This window comes from Gopherus evgoodei, chromosome 5 (assembly GCF_007399415.2).
Source record: "Gopherus evgoodei ecotype Sinaloan lineage chromosome 5, rGopEvg1_v1.p, whole genome shotgun sequence".
Taxonomy (NCBI): Eukaryota; Metazoa; Chordata; order Testudines; family Testudinidae; genus Gopherus; species Gopherus evgoodei.
The window spans coordinates 142,954,685-142,973,188 of NC_044326.1; the positions used below are offsets into that span (position 1 = coordinate 142,954,685).

At 49.1% G+C, this 18,504-nt stretch overlaps 1 protein-coding gene across 1 annotated transcript in view; it reads left to right on the plus strand.

Annotated features, from left to right (window-relative positions):
- LOC115652712 (testicular haploid expressed gene protein-like) overlaps positions 1–15,901 on the plus strand; it is a 31,115-nt gene extending 15,214 nt beyond the window's left edge. Inside the window, exons 7-9 of the mRNA XM_030565098.1 lie at positions 5,847–5,978; positions 8,289–8,464; positions 15,787–15,901. Coding sequence (XP_030420958.1) covers positions 5,847–5,978; positions 8,289–8,464; positions 15,787–15,901 — 423 coding nt within the window. The remainder of the gene's footprint in view (positions 1–5,846; positions 5,979–8,288; positions 8,465–15,786) is intronic.
- Positions 15,902–18,504: the final 2,603 nt, after the last annotated feature.

Here is an 18,504-nt window from a genome sequence, read left to right on the forward strand (position 1 = left end):
ACTATTGCAAAAAGAGAATTAAAAATCCTATTCCAGTACATAAATTACTCTCGCCTTTGAAGCTGCAAGTTAAGAGACCATCCTTTTTGTTAAAGTGTTTTTTAATGGAACATGAATATCTATATTTAACAAATAAATGTTATGACTGTCAGGAAGGAGGATTAGAAAATTGCTTTATTGTGGGAAATATTACTGTCATGGATCAGGGCAACTACACCTGTATACCCCTTCATCCTTACCAAGGTATCCACTCTAGGTTGACAGCTCCTCAGCAGTAACATCTCTTGGGCACAGACCTGTCTTTCTCCCCCCTGCCCGGAGATTTTCCAGGCTGCATGGTTTCCTGCCTACACTGTGATATTTCCAGCAAGCCAGAGTACTTAACAAGCCAGTGTCTGCACTTTGCTTTCACTCTGGAGGCTATGAACAATGTAATTACCACACAGCTCTATCTAAGCAAGCACAATTATTCTTAGGATGAAAGCATAACAGAGAAAGGTGTTAATGGCAGTACAAGAACCTACATGCCTTCTCAAAAGCTTACCAGAGGCTACCCCTACTCCAACCTCAGGCTCTGGTCGGTGTCAGTCCTTTAAAACCCACTGCTGGGTTATTGCCATGGTTACAAGTTTATAACCATCTCAGATACAGAACCAGAGCAATCATGAATAGCTCAGTCTTTCCTGTATACAGCTTGGGCCTTTGATCTTGGCGTCATGTAACAGATGAGATAAAAGCCCACTCCTCAGCGCAGAGCTTCAAAGAGCTTGGTTATTGCATAACTGGAGATAGGAAATTTATATTCACCTCTCCCTGGGCATTGCCCAAGAAATCCCCTTCACAATTGTCCATTCTTGTCTTGCACATTGTTCACTATAGTCCTTTGATCATTCACGCCTCACATCACAGCTGCCCCGCCCTCAGAGAGGTTATATACTATCCTGCCCCACAATAATACTTAAACTTTGCATTTCATATAATGGACCCCAAAGAAACTTAATTCAGTAAGGTCTTCCAAGATATTGCAGGCCATTGCCGCATCCAGCACTATTACAACACAGGGAGAAACCTGCTTCTGCATTTTGCTCACATAACTCGTTCTGTGAATTCTATTTGGGTGTAGTTCAGTAATTTCATTTCCTTTCAATCAGCTGACCAAAATAAAAAAACAATAATAACCATGAATCCTATTAGCTACAAAAATATGTAATGCTAATGACGTTGTATAACTGTTCTCTGGATGCTTTGTGCAATAGTTGGACTGTTTATGGTCAGTATATTTCTTTGTCACAGTATTTCCTGTCAGTGTAGCTGAAAAATTGATGTAGTCTAGGAAAGCAACACTTCCCTCTCTTTAGTGACTTCTGTTGTGTAACAGTAGGGCTGCATGGGAAGGTACATAGTGTATAGCCAGTTTATATCTTTGGATGCAGGTGTTTGCCTACTTCATGCCAGCTGTGAATGCCAAGAACAACATTCGGCTGAACTGACAGGATATGAGGGATATCTCAGTGGTTTGAGCATTAGCCTGCCAAATCCAGGGTTGTGAGCTCAATCCTTGAGGTCATTTAGGGATCTGGGGCAAAAATTGGGGATAGGTCCTGCATTGAGCAGGGGGTTGGACTAGATGAAGTCCTTTCCAACCCTCATATTCTATGATTCTCTCTATTTCCCAGATACAGTGTGGCCAGCCAAAGAAGATGAGTACAATAATCATGTCCCCAAAAGGCACTGCAGTCCCCTAGCTGATCTTGCAAAACTCTGCTTGCTAAATTGTCAGACGAGCTTCTTTGTTCTTCCTGCCATGCTGTGCCTCCCCCTTGGGAGGAGCTTCCCTAAACACCCACCAAGGCACCTCACTGGCATCCTGCACCACCCTTCTTTTCCAAGAAGCATACAGAAAGAAAACCTGACAACGGTCAGGCTGCTGGTATGCTTATCCCACTGTCCATCATGCTGACCCATATTGTCTTTTTGTTTCTTTGCACTCCCCCGTCTGTCTGTGTCCATCTGTTGTCTCTTGTCTTACACTTAGATTAAGTCTTTTTGTTCTGTGTTTGTACAGTACCTAGCACAATGGTGTCCTAGTCCATGACTGGGCCTCCTTGGTGCTACAACAATGTAGAGTAATAAATGTAGTTAGATATTTGGCTGCGTGTGTTTACTCTGTATGCCATCCCAGCTCTGCGCAGGTAGCTGGCACAGCAGACCTCGAGTGAACTGCCCAATGACCACAAGATCTATCAAGCTGCAAAGGCATTTGGTCGGGTTTATTGTTAACGAAGCATGGTTCTAGCTCCCCAGATCAATGTCTATAGATACACTAGCACATGCATGCCTGTGGCAACGGACCAGTTCAGTGAATGGCGAGACTTTCCATTCCCCCCTCTACTGGCCAAAGACATTCTCCGAGACTCCATTTTACATATCAATGCAAACAAGTTATGTATTGCCCCGCTGATGTAGTTAGGTGCCACCCATCACCTTTTACATGTTAGTTTGATCAAAACATCTCTATCCATCATGCTGTCGTCCTGACCTTATCTTTAGTATGGGTCAGCATGATTCTGTTCTCTTTAGGGAATGTGCCGGTATCAAGGTATTCTGGTACCACCCTACTGGAATGTGTCTGCATGAGAGCTCTGTGCCTAGCACCTCTTTGGAATGTGTGTTTTTGCAATATCAGCCCTGTTCTTGCCAGATTCTGTGAACGGGTCCTGCCTAGCTCACAGCCTAACTTTGATCACGACTTTAGCCCAGGCCTCAGACCTTATTCCAGGCCTCTGATGCAAGGCTCTCTTTCTACTACATTCCTCCACTTTTTGTCTTTTTATGCGGAGGATGTTCACCCATTGTCCTGGAAAAGCATAATGCATGGACTGAAGATGACCCATTGGACTAAAAAATGTTACGTAGTCACCTTACACATTCATGCCTCATCTGTAATCTGCACATTCTCTCGTACGACTGATAGACAGATTTAATTGTTTAATTGTTTTTAGTTCCTTGTGGTGGACCTGGGAATGTTAGGCCCGGGACTATGACTGATGTGTGGGGTTTAGAGTTGTTTTGGGATAACTTTTGGGTGACATGAGGAGACCTTTCTACTTAGTTGGCTTTGGTCACTATTATAAGTGTATTGTGCTTATACTTTATAGAGTAGTACCGGTGTAGAGATGGATATATGTGAGGGATTACATGATTATTCCCTATAAGCCCTGCTAGAAGGAAAAGGTGGGGAGAACTAATACATCAGGCTTTAAAGAGTTTCTTGCAGGCTGTTGTGCTTGCAGGTGGATTTTATGGGGCCATTGCTCATCAGTTGTGGTGGATGCCTTCAGTAAATGGGTAGAGGCATTTCCCACCAGGAAGGAAGATAGCTCTGCAGCTGCTAAAATGCCGATGATGGAAGTATTCCCCAGATGAGGACTACCACACAGTACTGATTCTGATAATGGACCTGCATTCATTGGGAAAGTATTCCAGAACATGGGTACATGGGCTGATATTCCCTTACCCTTGCACATCCCTACCATCCTCAAGCTGGAGGGCAGGTGGAAAGTATGAAAAAGTCTCTTAAAATTGAATTATCCAAAGTGTGCAATGAACTGGGAACAAATTGGGATATAGTGTTCCCATGGGTTCATATGAGAATCCAGAGCCGTCCAAATTGCATGACAGGATTTAGCCTTTCTGAGGTGCTCTTTGGAAGACCCATGCCTGTCTGGAAAAACTTGCTATATCCCCCAGATTGGGAAACTAAAAGCAATGGCAACAACGATCTAGATAAACAATCTTAAACACTGGTTGGGTACTGCCCAAGGGTCTGCTGCAGCAAAACCAGCTGCAGAACAGCAAAAATTGAATCAAGATGAAAACAGTGATATTAAGCAATGGCAAATTGGAAGCCAAGTAATGGTTAAAAGTGCACCAGCACCTATTGTCATTTCTCCATTTTCTTTTTTAAAATTCATATCAGTCCCCCCTTGCTGGCAATTCATCAGGTCCAAATTTCATCAAGCTCTGTGGGGATTTGCAGGGTAGGTATTGGGGTTCCCTAACTCATATTGTTCTGCCATGTTAGATCGCGATTCCTACAGAGGGCAGCTCGTTTACTTAACAGATCAGCAGTCGGGGTCCCCAGTGTAGTTAGATGTTTGGCTGCATGTGTTTCCTCCATATGCCATCCCAGCCCTGCGCAGGTAGCTGGCACAGCAGACCTCGAGCGAACCACTCAATGACCACAAGATCCATCAAGGTGCGAAGGCACTTGGTCAGGTTTATTGTCAATGAAGCACGGTCCTAGCTCCCTGGATCAATGTCTACAGTTATACTAGCTCATGTATGCCCGTGACAGCTCAGTGAATGCCAGGTGGCTTTACCTTCCTGGGAGTCCTGTCAGCCCCCTCTCTTCAAGTCCAATAGGCCTTGGTTCAAACCAGGTGTACGAGGTAGGTGCCTGACATCAGACCTTCTGTCCTCTCCTCTACCACACTGCCAGGTCCTTTACTGTAGGGCCCAGGGCTGGCAGGGATTTGATCAAGCTGCACATGCAGTGAAAGGGGTCAGAGCAGTGCTCACAGCTGGACAGGAGCAGGAAGCCTGCTGCAGCCTGCCTGGAGAGATGGCCAGAAAGGTTAGGTGCTGAGAGTGAAATTCAGGACGAGTGTAGGAGCCGGGGGAAGAGTAGCACGATCGAAGTCTGTGAGGGTCTGGGAAAGTAATAGAGTACAGTGGTTGGTGGACCATAAAGAGCCTGACATTGTGGTGGAGAGGCAAGTGGAAGGGCTGATGTCAGGACAAGTACCTTGCACATCTGGTGAGAAATGGCTTTACTGTACGGAGATCCCCTGGAGCCCACTGGGACTGCTGCTGCACTTTTCTCAGGCCCAGTAACTCCTGGAGACTAAGCAGTTCTGTGCCATCTATATGTGTGAGGCATTTTATTCCCGCCTCTTGCTTTTCTTGCCTTACAGATCAGCCTTTTCCCAAAATAGCTTATGTCCAAATAAATCTGTTACTCTTTAAGGTGCCACCGGACTCTTCATTGTTTTTGTGGATACAGACTAACATGCTACCCCTCTGATAGATTAGCCTTTGTGTGCCTGGGGCACCCTGGATGATTTTCCATTGAGCAGGTTGGGTAGCTGCCAGGTACATGTGCACACACAAACTTTGGAAAGCCATCCCCTTTTCTCTCTTCATTTATAATCCCTGTATTCTCCTCCTGTGGCTGCTGTTAATCCACCCTTGAGCACAGTACTGTGACCACGCCACTGTAAACAGTATCTAAAGTCCTTCCTTTCCATTGCCCGCGGCTCCACCAGATGCGTAGGAGCAGTTCCATGACATCCTTGGCACACCTGTTGTTTCCTCTCATAAAGGCCAACACCCAAACTTCCAAACATTCAGCAGGGGTTGGTTTGGGGAGCCAGGGTGACATTTCCAGGGCCCCTTGAGTTCAATGGGAGTGGTGCTCCTCAACCACTTAGGCACTTTTGAAACTCCCCCCCCAAGAGGAGATTTTTAAAAGTTTCGTTCTGCATGTTTCAATGAATCTTTGTGGCTTGCTGTCTAAGGCTGACTTGGTTACTGGTATGTGTCAGAGATCAAACTTTTCAAACTTACGCACCTAAAGCTAGGGAATTACATCCCAGGTTAGGCACCCACGTTAAAAATGGCCTGATTTTCAGACAGCTCCCACTGATGTCAATGGGAACTGGGCATATTCAGCTCCTCTGAAAATCAAACTCTTATACTGGTGCCTAAGGTGAGAAACTTGCCTGTGATAATATTGGCCTCTAACATCTAACAGACCTGTGTACTGGTTTATTTGCCCTCTGTAGGTTGAAACACAAATTACAGACACTGCAAGGATGACTCTCACCCCTCCAAGAACACAGCGTCTTGCCCAGCCGAAGATTCGGAAGAATACTTTGTGCTACGACCGGGGAAGTCCCGAGTCCATGATCTGTCCAGTAAGGCAATGTGACTGCAGCTCTTTGGTGTGAAGGGCCGTCCTCTCTATTGATGGGCTGTCACTGGTCTCCCTTAGATGACTAAGCAGACAATACTTGGCATTCAGTGTATAAAAAACAGCTTATGGCTTCACAAGCCAGCACCCTCCTCCCTGCCTGCAGAGAACCTCTGGGCAATGGTTCTGGTGCAATCCTGGGTCAGGCTGTGCCATGGGTCAGGCTGGATCCTGGGTACCTGGCACATGGTGCTCCGACACCCTGAAGATGTGCAAGGCATGAACACGAGGTGGATGGATAGATGGCAGGTGGATGAGATGGACAGGCTGGAGGAGAAGGGGACAGGAAGGTCCAGCACTGCATCGATCCTCTCATTCTCCTCCATGCATAAGGGCCCAGAGAAGCTGCTCTAGCCATTAGGCTGAAGTAGCTGCTGCAGAACAGTCCTGCATCCAGTCTGTAGCCAAGGACAAGGATTCTTTCTCCCACCCATGCATTTGCCTGGCACCTGACATGGTTCTCAGGCTGGCACTGCACTTTGGACTTACCCCAGTAGAAATAGGAGCAAATGTTGCAGCAGTACAGATCCATTTGAAGCTTGTCCAGTTTATGGGAAGAGGGAGATGCAGTGGTTAAGATGGAGAGTGCACCATGCAGGGCAGCGAAGGTGATGCATGGAATGAAAGTGCTTTGGCATAGGATAGCCTGACAAGCCGGGGTGATATATGATCTTTGACAAGTCACCTCCCTTCTCTGGGCCTCAGTTTCTCCTCCCTCCCCTGTCCATGTAGACTGTAAAAGTTCTCTCACTGCGTGTGGGTCGTGCCCAGCACAGCAAAGCCTGATGGCTGTGGACACCACTATAATACCAAAGATAAGACCAAAGAGGCTAGGAGCTTGGGCAAAAGAGAATCGAGTCCAGGGCCAAGGTGTTAGTGGTTGGGATGGAGAGGAAAGGGTGGATTTCAGAGCTAGTGATGGGAAAGAATGAGCTATGAGAGGGAAATGAAGGAGAAGAATTCCCTCAACTCCAGACCCTGCCCCTTTGTTCTGGTCCATTCCACAGACTCAGACTTCAGCCTCTAGCAAACCTTGGCTAGCTGAGATCCTGCACTCAGGACCCCTCTCCAATGAGACTAGTCTACGTGGTCAGGGTAGGGAGGAGAAACTGAGGCACAGAGAAGGGAGGTGACTTGCCCAGGATCACATAGCTTGTCAGTAGCAGCTCCAGGAATAGATCCCGTGTCTCCTGGGTCCTAGACAATGCTGCCTCCCTCCGTTTCGCTTGTCTCCTTCCCTCCCTCTGCTCCTCTTGTTGGAGTTATCTAACTTAGCTCTTTGGACCAATGGGGCCTCTCTTCTCACATCACCATGTGCACCTATGGCACTGTCTCCAGACACGCTGCCTTCCTGGGATGCTGCTCCATGCAGGCTCAGCTCCTGGGGGCACGCCGGCTCGCTCAGCCGCTGTCCCCAGAAGCTGAGCCTGGGCAGGGGGCAGCCTGCTGCTGCCACAGCCAGGCACTCTCCCAGGCAGCATCTGGGAGTGGCTCTGGGCCTGGCTGCCAAGAACAGTCAAACCTGTCAGGGGGGAGCTGGCACAGTGGGAGGATAAAGCCCCAGGTAATGGTGGATGGGGAGTGTGCAGGGGCCCTAGGCTGGAGGTAGGGTGGAGAGGAGTCATGTGGGGAGTTCACTTGCCCTCCCTTTAGTTGGTGCCCCCTTTTGTGTCCCTACCACGAGTCGCCTTGATGCCTTCAGCTTTATAACGGGGCTGTGTAGCCCAGGTCAGAGAGTACGGTGGTGTGTTTCTCTCCAGGTCTGGGCAGGACTGGACATGAGGTTCATTCTTGCTGAGACTGAGCCTATGATGGCAGGTTGGGGGAAGCATTACAGGGTTTAGCAAAGACACTGTCAGCCCCTCTGATTGAGATGATGGGTGTAGCATTTGTCACTTGGGTGTATAACTTAGTAGACTTGGTAGACTCCCAGCTGCTTCCCGAGGATCAAATAACAGCAGTGGCCAGGCGGTGTCTGGGCAGGAGGCTCCAGCCTTTTCTCTTGGCTGTGGACTTTGCTACTGTGATCCATGCCTTTATTACCTCTAGGCTGCTATGCTGGGCTGCACTGGGTACACCTTAAATCCCTTTGGGAAGTGGTGTCTCCTGACAGGAAAGTATGGCACTGGCTGCCCAGTGGCTTCCTAACATTCAGCCCAGCACTTCACAGCAGAATGCTCCTTTGGCTTTAATCTAACAGCTGTACTTTCAGGACAGAAGTCGAGGGGAGTGCCTCCTATGGTTCCTCTCACAGGTATCTAGGTCTGCCCAGCAAGCAGTAGCAAGTGTTCGGACACTAGAGTTGGCTAAAGCAAAAGTGGTGTCACCTGAGTATCTGCCTGCCCATGATACTGAACGGCCAGTGACAAAGGCAGCAAAGCACGCAGTGACTACGCCTAGGATTGAGGAACTGTCCCAGCCGTGCAAAAGGTATGTGCTCACCAAAGGGACTTGCTAAAAGAAGAGGTGAGAGGTTGCTCAGATGTGCAGAGAGCACTTTTCTTTGTCATTGTTCCTGTGTTTCACCAGCTGGGTCTATGGCCATTTCGTACAGAATGTGGAAATGTATTAAGCATAATTAGTTCTTGTAGAAACCCAAAAGCTAGTTGTGCTGTTAAACACATGTTTGCATGTTAGTATTGGAAGAAGCAACTTGTGAATGTGTATTGGACTGTTTATATAGTTGAAAAGTGCTTTTAAATTTTTTGAGATGGCAGAGCTGGGAAAACCACTCTGAATTACTGAATTTAGCACATTAGTTAGTAAATACGATAAGAAAAGTAAGGCTAATGTATCATACAATGGTCTTTGTTCATTCATGTAGCTTTTATCTGGAGTGGCTCACAACTGTGAGTGCCTGTCTCAGGGCAGATGGTCAGAAAACAAGGGCAGAAACCACAAACTGGTGATGTGTTATATTATTCAATTTTTAACAAGCCAGTAACAAATGTGAAGGAATAATGGTAAAGGGCAATGTATCTAGTTGCGGAAGGCAGGTTACTGAAGGAATTTGCAAGGGTTAATCTTATTTAACATCCTAATCTATCATCTTCTGGATGGTGGAATAAACACACTAATGAAATTAACAGATACTGAAGAGTTAGGAGGAGTTGCTACCACCACCCAAGACAGAGAAATAAGACAGGAAACTAGAGAAAAGATGGCATGTGCAGAGAAATAAAGTGTAATTCAGCTTGGAAACACCCTCCGCCCCCCACACATGCTAACATAGCTAAGAAAAATGAACTGAAACATCAGCTCAATCAGAAGGAGACACTTGGTAAGTAGCAATACTGAAAGATCAGTTTAACGTGCTGTCTGTCACCTCATAGGAGTTGGCAGTGGCCCATGGTGCAAAAGAGGCCAATTCAATTTCAGGCCTCAGACAAAGGTATCGTGACAGAGCTGGGATGGGTTTGAGGCGACAGTAGGTAGAAATTCCTGCTCCATTCTGGCCAAGCATTACCAGAAAGACATTGACAAGCTGGAGGGAGCTTAGAGAACAGCAATAAATATAATCCAAGTCTGGAGGATTGACTTGTGAGAAAAGAGCTAAATATACTTAACTTGGTTAAGCAGTGACTCAGTGAGGATGTGATACTCTGCAAATTTGAGGGGTGTAACCACCAAGGAAGGAGAGGAATTTGTCCGTGTGACTGTGCAGGACATAGCTGGGGTAATGGGAAGAAACTGAGAAAATAAAACATAGGTGGAATATCAGGAGATGTGCCATGACCGTGAGATGAATTAGATGCTTCAGTAGCATCAAGGGGAATTTTATAGCTGGTCTGGACAATACATTTCAAAATATACTCCCTGGTTTGGCAGGGAGATAGAAGTCCCTCACCCTACTCCCTATCTGATCCTCTGATTTCTCTGGCTTCTGTGATTCAATCTGTTGAATTCTTCTCTGCTTCTCAGCAGTGCTGTAGGTTTTCTTTGAGAGCAGTGTTCATTCCTCATGTCAGGCTTAGGGACGCTGCTTTGCCTCAGGCAAGGGCAGCACTAAGTTATAGTGGGCACCTTTTGTTGCTGTCTCTATTAAGTAGCATCTAGAAAACAACCAGAGACCCACTGCACAAAACATTGCCCTAGCACATAGTGAGAGACAGACAGTCCCTGCCCCAAAGAACTTACCCTCTAAGGGCTGGTCACTCTAGAGAGATCAGCCTAGCTACATTCCTCTGGGGTGTGACAATCCACACCCCTGAGCAACATAGCTCAGCAAACTTAAGTCTGCACATAGACAGTGCTATGTAAGCAAAAGACAACTTCTGTCAACCTAGCTACTACCTCTCAGGCAACTGGATTACCTACACCAGTGGGAGAACCTGACCAATCTGATTGCCTTCTATGATGAGATAACTGGCTCTGTGGATGTGGGGAAAGCAGTGGCAGTGATATGTCTTGGCTTTAGCAAAGCTTTTGATATGGTCTCCCACAGTATTCTTGCCAGCAAGTTAGAGAAGTATGGGCTGGATGAATTGACTATAATGTGGATAGAAAGCTGGCTACATCGTCAGGCTCAACAGCTCGTGATCAATGGCTCAGTGTCAGCCGGTATCAAGCGGAGTGCCCCAGAGCTCGGTCCTGGGGCCGGTTTTGTTCAACATCTTTATTAATGATCTGCATGATGGGATGAATTGCACCCTCAGCAAGTTCGCAGATAACACTAAGATGGGGAGAGGTAGATATGCTGAAGGGTAGGGATAGGGTCCAGAGTGACCTAGACAAATTGGAGGACTGGGCCAAAAGAAATCTGATGAGGTTCAAAAAGGACAAGTGCAGAGTCCTGCACTTAGGATGAAAGAATCCCATGCACTGTTACAGGCTGGGGACCGACTGGCTAAGCGGCAGTTCTTCAGAAAAGGACCTGGGGGTTACAGTGGATCAGAAGCTGGATGCCTAGATCACTATACCTGGAGTCACAGACAGTCCCTTTAGACCCTCGAGCCTATCTTGCCACCCAGACAAACTTAACATTGTGATTAAAAAGTTATAGAAACCAAAAATCACATCACATTAGCTTATTCCCAATCTCAAAGTCACTTACCCCAAACCAAGGGATACTCTGGATCTTATGCCAAAAACAATCCTGGTAGCCAGTTCTCTAGTAAATTAAGTAAAGATTTATTAGCTAAGAAAAAGAAACGAGTTATTGGGAGGTTAAAGTAGGTAAAACATATTAACAGGTGAGTCAAAGTTTGTAAATCCAAATGTTAGCAGAGATGTAGTAATCTGCCAATCTCCAAAAGTCTTTCATGGTTCATAGAATCATCATAGAATCATCGAATCATAGAATATCAGGGTTGGAAGGGAACTCAGGAGGTATCTAACCCAACCCCCTGCTCAAAGCAGGATCAACCCCCAATTCGAAAAAAAAATGATTCTATCCACATGACCAAACTGGTTTTTTGATTTAAAGGGCTCTTTAATCCGATTTCTGTACTCCACCTTCGCAAGTGGAGTAGTGCTTAAATTGAGATCGTAATCCTGGGTTAAAGGTATTGTGGACGCAATACAACATTATTGGCCTCCGGGAGCTATCCCAGAATGCTCCCATGTGACCGCTCTGGACAACACTCTCAACTCCAATGCACTAGCCAGGTGGGCAGGAAAAGCCCCGGGAACTTCTAAATTTCGTTTCCTGTTTGGTCACCATCAGCACAGGTGACCATCAGCACAGTCCACCATCACAGATGACCATGCACAGTCCACCATCACAGGAGATCACATAGTCCCGAATCGCAGACGAGCCCCAGCATGGTCCGAACGGGAGGTACTGGCTCTCATTGCATGCTGGGGAGGTGAGTCTGTTATGGCAGAACTACGTTCCAGAAAAAGGAATGGAAATACATACGCTAAAGTCTCCAGGGCCATGACAAAAAGAGGCTACTCCAGGGACACAGAGCAGTGTCGTACAAAAATCAAGGAGCTCAGGCAAGCGTACCAAAAAGCCAGGGAGGCGAACGGGCGCTCTGGGTCACAGCCCCATACATTCCGCTTCTACCGTGAGCTCCATGCAATTAGGGGGGTGACGCCACCACTGCCCCACCACTGTCCATGGACACCTGCAAGAGGGGAGTGCCACGGAGCGAGGAGGAAGAGTCATTGGAGGACGAAGACGTGGAGGAGGACAGGGCACAGGCAGCAAGTGGGGAATCCGTTTTCCCTTGCTCTCACAGATATTGTGGATCACACTGCAAGCAGCAATGACAGTTGGAATATTGGTTGTGCTGAGATCTAACTGAATCAGTAAACTGCGCCAGCGCCCTTTCAAATGTCCAAAAGCACATTCTACCACATTCTTCACTTGCTCAGCCTGTAGTTGAACTGCTCTTTACTACCGTCCAGGGTTCCTGTGTACAGCTTCATGAGCCATGGCATTAAGGGGTAGGCTGGATCCCCGAGGATAGCTATAGGCATTTCAACATCCTTAATGGTTATTTTCCGGTCAGGGAAGTAAGTCCCTTCCTGCAACTGTTCCTGAAGATTCGAGTGTCATACACCTTTCCTGGCCATTCCACGTTGATGTCAGTGAAACGTCCCTTGTGATCCACCCGTGCTTGCAACACCATGGAAAAGTACCCCTTGCGGTTTATGTACTGGCCACAATGGTGTGCTGGGGCCAAGATGGGGACACGTGTTCCATCTATTGCCCCACCGCAGTTAGGGAACCCCAGCGCATTAAAGCCAACCATTATGGTCTGCACATTTCCCAGAGTCGCTACCCTTGATAGCAGCTGGTCAATGATTGCACCGGCTACTTGCAGCACAGCAGCCCCTACAGTAGATTTTCCCACTCCAAACTGCTTCCCGACTGACTGGTAGCTGTCAGGTGTTGCAAGCTTCCACAGTGCTAAGGCCACTTGCTTCTCAACTGTGAGGGCTGCTCTCATTTTGGTGTATTTGTGCTTCAGGGCAGGGGACAGCAAGTCACAAAGTTCCATGAAAGTGGCCATACGTATACGAAAGTTTCGCAGCCACTGGGAATCATCCTAGACGTGCCACACTATGTGGTACCACCAGTCTGTGCTTGTTTCCTGGGCCCAGAATTGACGTTCTACAGCATGAACCTGGCCCAATGCCACCATGATCTCCCAATTGCCATATGCCGTGCTTCTAGGAACGTCTGTGTCCATGACCTCATCAGTATAGTAATCGCACTGTCGTCGCTTCCTCACCTGGTTTTTCAGGTACTGCACATACTTCTGGATAATGCGCGAGGTATTTACAATGGTCAAAACTGCAGTGAAGATCTGAGCGGGCTCCATGCTATGGGGCCTGCACAGGTAATCCTGGAAAAAGGGCACGAAACGTAAGAGGCCTGTTCAGTTCAAGATGGCCAATAAAAGGCGGTAAATGGTTGTCTTCTGTAGCTTTCACAGGGTTGGGACGCTCGCTAGAGCTGCAAGAGTGGGAGAGCAGAGTTTGCGGCGGAAGCGTGAGCAGAGTTTGCGGCGGAAGCTGTGCGGCTCAGTTCACAATGGCCGAAAAATGGCAGGGAATTGTTGCCTTCTGTAGCTTCCACAGGAGCCCAGGACCGACAACATGGAAAAAGCTGTGGAAACTGTGTGTCTCCATTCACAATGGCCAAAAAATGGCGGGGAATTGTTGCCTTCTGTAGCTTGCACTCGAGCCCATGACAGAGAACACGGAAAAATTAGCTAGCAACGCAAGAGTGGGAGAGCAGAGTTTGCGGCGGAAGCTGTGCTGCTCGGTTCACGGTAGCTGAAAAAAGGTGGGAAATGGTTAGATAAAAGAGTAGATAGAAAGACAAGAGGACATGCGAGCTGGATTCAGTACCAGGAGACAGGTGGTGCACCATACTGCACCGTCTGCTGGCAGTACAGCATCTGTCGTAGCTTTCACGGAGGGAGGAGCGAGTGATGGCACACACCCAGAAACACCCATGAGAATGTTTTTGCCCCATCATGCACTGGGAGCTTAACCCACAATTCCAATGGGCGATGGAGACTGTGGGAATTCTGGGATAGTTTCCCACAGTGCACCCTCTGACTTTCGATGCTAGCCTCGGTACTGTGGACGCACTCCACCGAATTCATGCATTTTATTGGGGACACGCAACACCGAATGTATAAAATAGCTTCTGAAAATTCGAATAGAATAAGTTCGAATTAATTTCATACTTTAAGGAGGAGAGTCCACCACCTCCCTAGGTAACCCATTCCAGTGCTTCACCACCCTCCTAGTGAAAAAGTTTTCCTAATATCTAGCTTAAACCTCCCCCACTCCTTGTTCTGTCATCTGGTACCACTGAGAACAGTCTATATCCATCCTCTTTGGAACCCCCTTTCAGGTAGTTGAAAGCAGCTATCAAATCCCCTCTCATTCTTCTCTTCTACAGATTAAACAATCCCAGTTCCTGTATCCTCTCCTCATAAATCATGTGCTCCAGCCCCCTAATCATTTTTGTTGCCCTCTGCTGGACTCTTTCCAATTTTTCCACACCCTTCTTGTAGTGTGGGGCCCAAAACTGGACACAGTACTCCAGATGAGGCCTCACCAATGCTGAATAAAGGGGAATGATTACGTCCCTCGATCTGCTGGCAATGCCCCTACTTATACAGCCCAAAATGCTGTTAGCCTTTTGGCAACAAGGGCACACTGTTGACTCATATCCAGCCTCTCGTCCACTGTAACCCCTAGGTCCTTTTCTGCAGAACTACTGCCTAACCACTCAGTCCCTAGTCTGTAGCAGTGCATGAAATTCTTCCGTCCTAAGTGCACAACTCTGCATTTGTCCTTTTTGAACCTCATCAGATTTCTTTTGGCCCAATCCTTCAATTTGTCTAGGTCCCTCTATATCCTATCCTTACCCTCCAGCATATGTACCACTCCTCCCAGTTTAGTGTCATCTGCAAACTTGCTGAGGGTGCAGTCCATGCCATCCTCCAGATCATTAATTAGTTACACAGGAGAAGTCTGGGATTTTCTGTCCACTCGCTTAGTTTTTCCACCCTTTTGGAATCCAGATAGTCCAGAGATGCAGGATCATTCCATGAACCCATATTTATAGCTTTCCCCCACAAAAGGTAATCTGATAAGTGTCTTTATTCCTCCATGATCCCTGGCTTTGAAATGAGCATTTCCTGTTATAGCCATTAAGTCTTTCATTAGCATTTCCAAGGTTCCATTTATATCTAATGAGTTTAGTCACAGAGATATACACGATGTAAAAGGTAATATAATATCAAACAACAATCCTTCATTAGTTTTTATGAAGTTTTAACTCCTGATTACAATCTTACATGAACACACCTTTGATTACAGGGTATACATAATGTAGAAGTAACATAATAGCAAACTATGGAATATAGACAGATGAAAACAATATAATCAGCATCTTTGATATTCACAATCAAGGAAAGTGCCTTGAGAATCTGGCATGCACTGGCACCTGGCCTGTCAGCATGTCAACCTTAATTATCTGTGGCAATATATCACCTTGTATTACAAAATGTTCTGTGATATATTTTGCAAAAATAATGACATTTTAGTACTGACACCTACTATTAAATTTTGGCTGAGAGGTGGAGAGGTCAGCAGTGACTTGTGCAGAGTGTAAGGGGTGCAGTTTGAAGGTCTCCTGAGAACATAAGTTCTTATTATTAGTAGCTGTAGACTCAGAACTTAGGCTCCAGTTGTTAAAACTGAGGGAGTCTTCAGAAATCACTGTGCCACAATTCATACTCCTAACCCATTCTTCTTCTGTGTTTTCACTGTTTCAGGCTCACTGCGAACCTTGCTCAGTTTGATCCAGATGCCTTTTTAGTAAAGGAGTCTGCCAAGAAGGCAGTTTGCTCCAGCAGGCTTCAAAAACTAGCACACCCTATTGAGCGCTGAACCCGCTGGCTCTTAAGTTCATTAAATCCTTTGAAAATTCATGGCTGTCTTGTCTGCTGTCCCCCTCCCTAGTGTGTTTGATTACATGTTGTAGATCGGGGTCTCAAACTCAATATACCTTAGGTCCAGTGCCTGTCCTCAAATCCTCTCAATGGCCCAATGTCACTCATGCTGCCCAGAACACAACCCCCCCACAACGCCACCTCCCACTTGCCTAAGACTCTGGGATGGAGTTTGGGTGGGGGAGGAGGTCTGGGGTGCAGGCTCTGGGGGGGAGTTTGGGGGCAGAGAGTGTGTGGGAAAGGGATGAAGGCTCTGGAAGGAAGTTTGGGAGCTGGGGAGAGTGGGGATGGAGTGAAGGCTCTGGGAGGGAGTTTGGGGTCTGAGAAGTGTGTGGGGAGGGGGTGCAGGCTCCGGGAGGGAGTGTGGGGACTGGGTGCAGGCTCTGGGAGGGAGTTTGGGGTCTTGGAGGCGATGTGTGGGAAGGGGGTGCAGGCTCTGGGAGGGGGTTTGAGGCGGGAGGGTGTGTAGAGACTGATGCAGGCTCTGGGAGGGAGTTTGGGGGCTGAGAAGTGTGTGGAGAGGGGGTGCAGGCTCTGGGAGGGAGTGTGGGGACCGGATGCAGGCTCTGGGAGGGAGTTTGGGGTCTTGGAGGCAGTGTGTGTGAAGGGGGTGCAGGCTGTGGGAGGAGGTTTGGGGTGGGAGGGTGTGTGGGGACTGGTGCAGGCTCTGGGAGGGAGTTTGGGGTTTGGGGTGTGTGTGGAGATGGCGCGCAGGCTCTGGGACAGAGTTTGGGAGTGGGAGAGGGTGTGGGGAGGGGTGCAGGCTCTGGGAGGGAGTTTGGGGGCTGGGGGTGTGTGGGAATGGGGCGCAGGCTATGGGAGGGAGTTTGGGGGTGGGAAGAGGAAGGGTGTGCAGGCTCTAGGAGGGAGTTTGGGGGCGGGAGGGGATGTGTGGGAAGTGGAAGGAGCCCTGGTTCTGGGAGGGAGTTGGGGGGCTGGGGGTGTGTGGGGAGAGGATGCAGGCTCTGGTGGGGAGTTTGGTGATGGAGGGCAGTACAGGGAGGAGGTACAGGCTCTGGGAGGGAGTGTGGGAACCGGGTGCAGTCTCTGGGAGGGAGTTTGGGGACTGGGAGGTGGTGTGTGGGAAGGGGGTGCAGGATCTGGGAGGGAGTGTGGGGATGGGAGGGGGTGTAGAGATGGGGACACAGGCTCTGGGAGGGAGTTTGGGGGCAGGAAGGGGTATGTGGGGAGGGGGTGGGGGTGCAGGCTCTGAGAGGGAGTTTGGGGGCTGAGATGTTGTGTGAGGATGGGGCACAGGCTCTGGGAGGGAGTGTGGGGATGGGAGGGGATGTAGAGATGGGGGCACAGGCTCTGGGAGGGAGTTTGGGGGCAGGAAGGGGTATGTGGGGAGGGGGTGGGGGTGCAGGCTCTGGGAGGGAGTTTGGGGGCTGGGATTTTGTGTGGGATGGGGCACAGGCTCTGGGAGGGAGTGTGGGTATGGGGGGTGTAGAGATGGGGGCACAGGCTCTGGGAGGGAGTTTGGGGCAGGAAGGGGTATGTGGGGAGGGAGTGGGGGTGCAGGCTCTGGGAGGGAGTTTGGGGGCAGGAAGGGGTATGTGGGGAGGGGGTGGGGGTGCAGGCTCTGAGAGGGAGTTTGGGGGCTGAGATGTTGTGTGAGGATGGGGCACAGGCTCTGGGAGGGAGTGTGGGGATGGGAGGGGATGTAGAGATGGGGGCACAGGCTCTGGGAGGGAGTTTGGGGGCAGGAAGAGGTATGTGGGGAGGGGGTGGGGGTGCAGGCTCTGGGAGGGAGTTTGGGGGCTGGGATGTTGTGTGGGGATGGGGCACAGGCTCTGGAAGGGAGTGTGGGGATGGGAGGGGGTGTAGAGAGGGGGGCACAGGCTCTGGGAGGGAGTTTGGGGGCTGCGATGTTGTGTGGGGATGGGGCACATGGTCTGGGAGGGAGTGTGGGGATGGGAGGGGCTGTAGAGATGGGGGCACAGGCTCTGGGAGGGAGTTTGGGGGCAGGAAGGATATGTGGGGAGGGGGTGGGGGTGCAGGCTCTGGGAGGGAGTTTGGGGGCTGGGATGTTGTGTGGGGATGGGGCACAGGCTCTGGGAGGGAGTGTGCGTATGGGAGGGGGTGTAGAGATGGGGGCACAGGCTCTGGGAGGGAGTTTGGGGGCAGGAAGGGGTATGTGGGGAGGGGGTGGGGTTGCAGGCTCTGGGAGGGAGTTTGGGGGCTGGGATGTTGTGTGGGATGGGGCACAGACTCTGGGAGGGAGTGTGGGGATGGGCGAGGGTGTAGAGATGGGGGCACAGGCTCTGGGAGGGAGTTTGGGGGCAGGAAGGGGTATGTGGGGAGGGAGTGGGGGTGCAGGCTCTGGGAGGGAGTTTGGGGGCTGGGATGTTGTGTGGGGATGGGGCACAGCGTCTGGGAGGGAGTGTGGGGATGGGAGGGGCTGTAGAGATGGGGGCACAGGCTCTGGGAAGGAGTTTGGGGGCAGGAAGGGGTATGTGGGGAGGGGGTGGGGGTGCAGGCTCTGGGAGGGAGTTGGGGGCTGGGATATTGTGTGGGGATGGGGCACAGACTCTGGGAGGG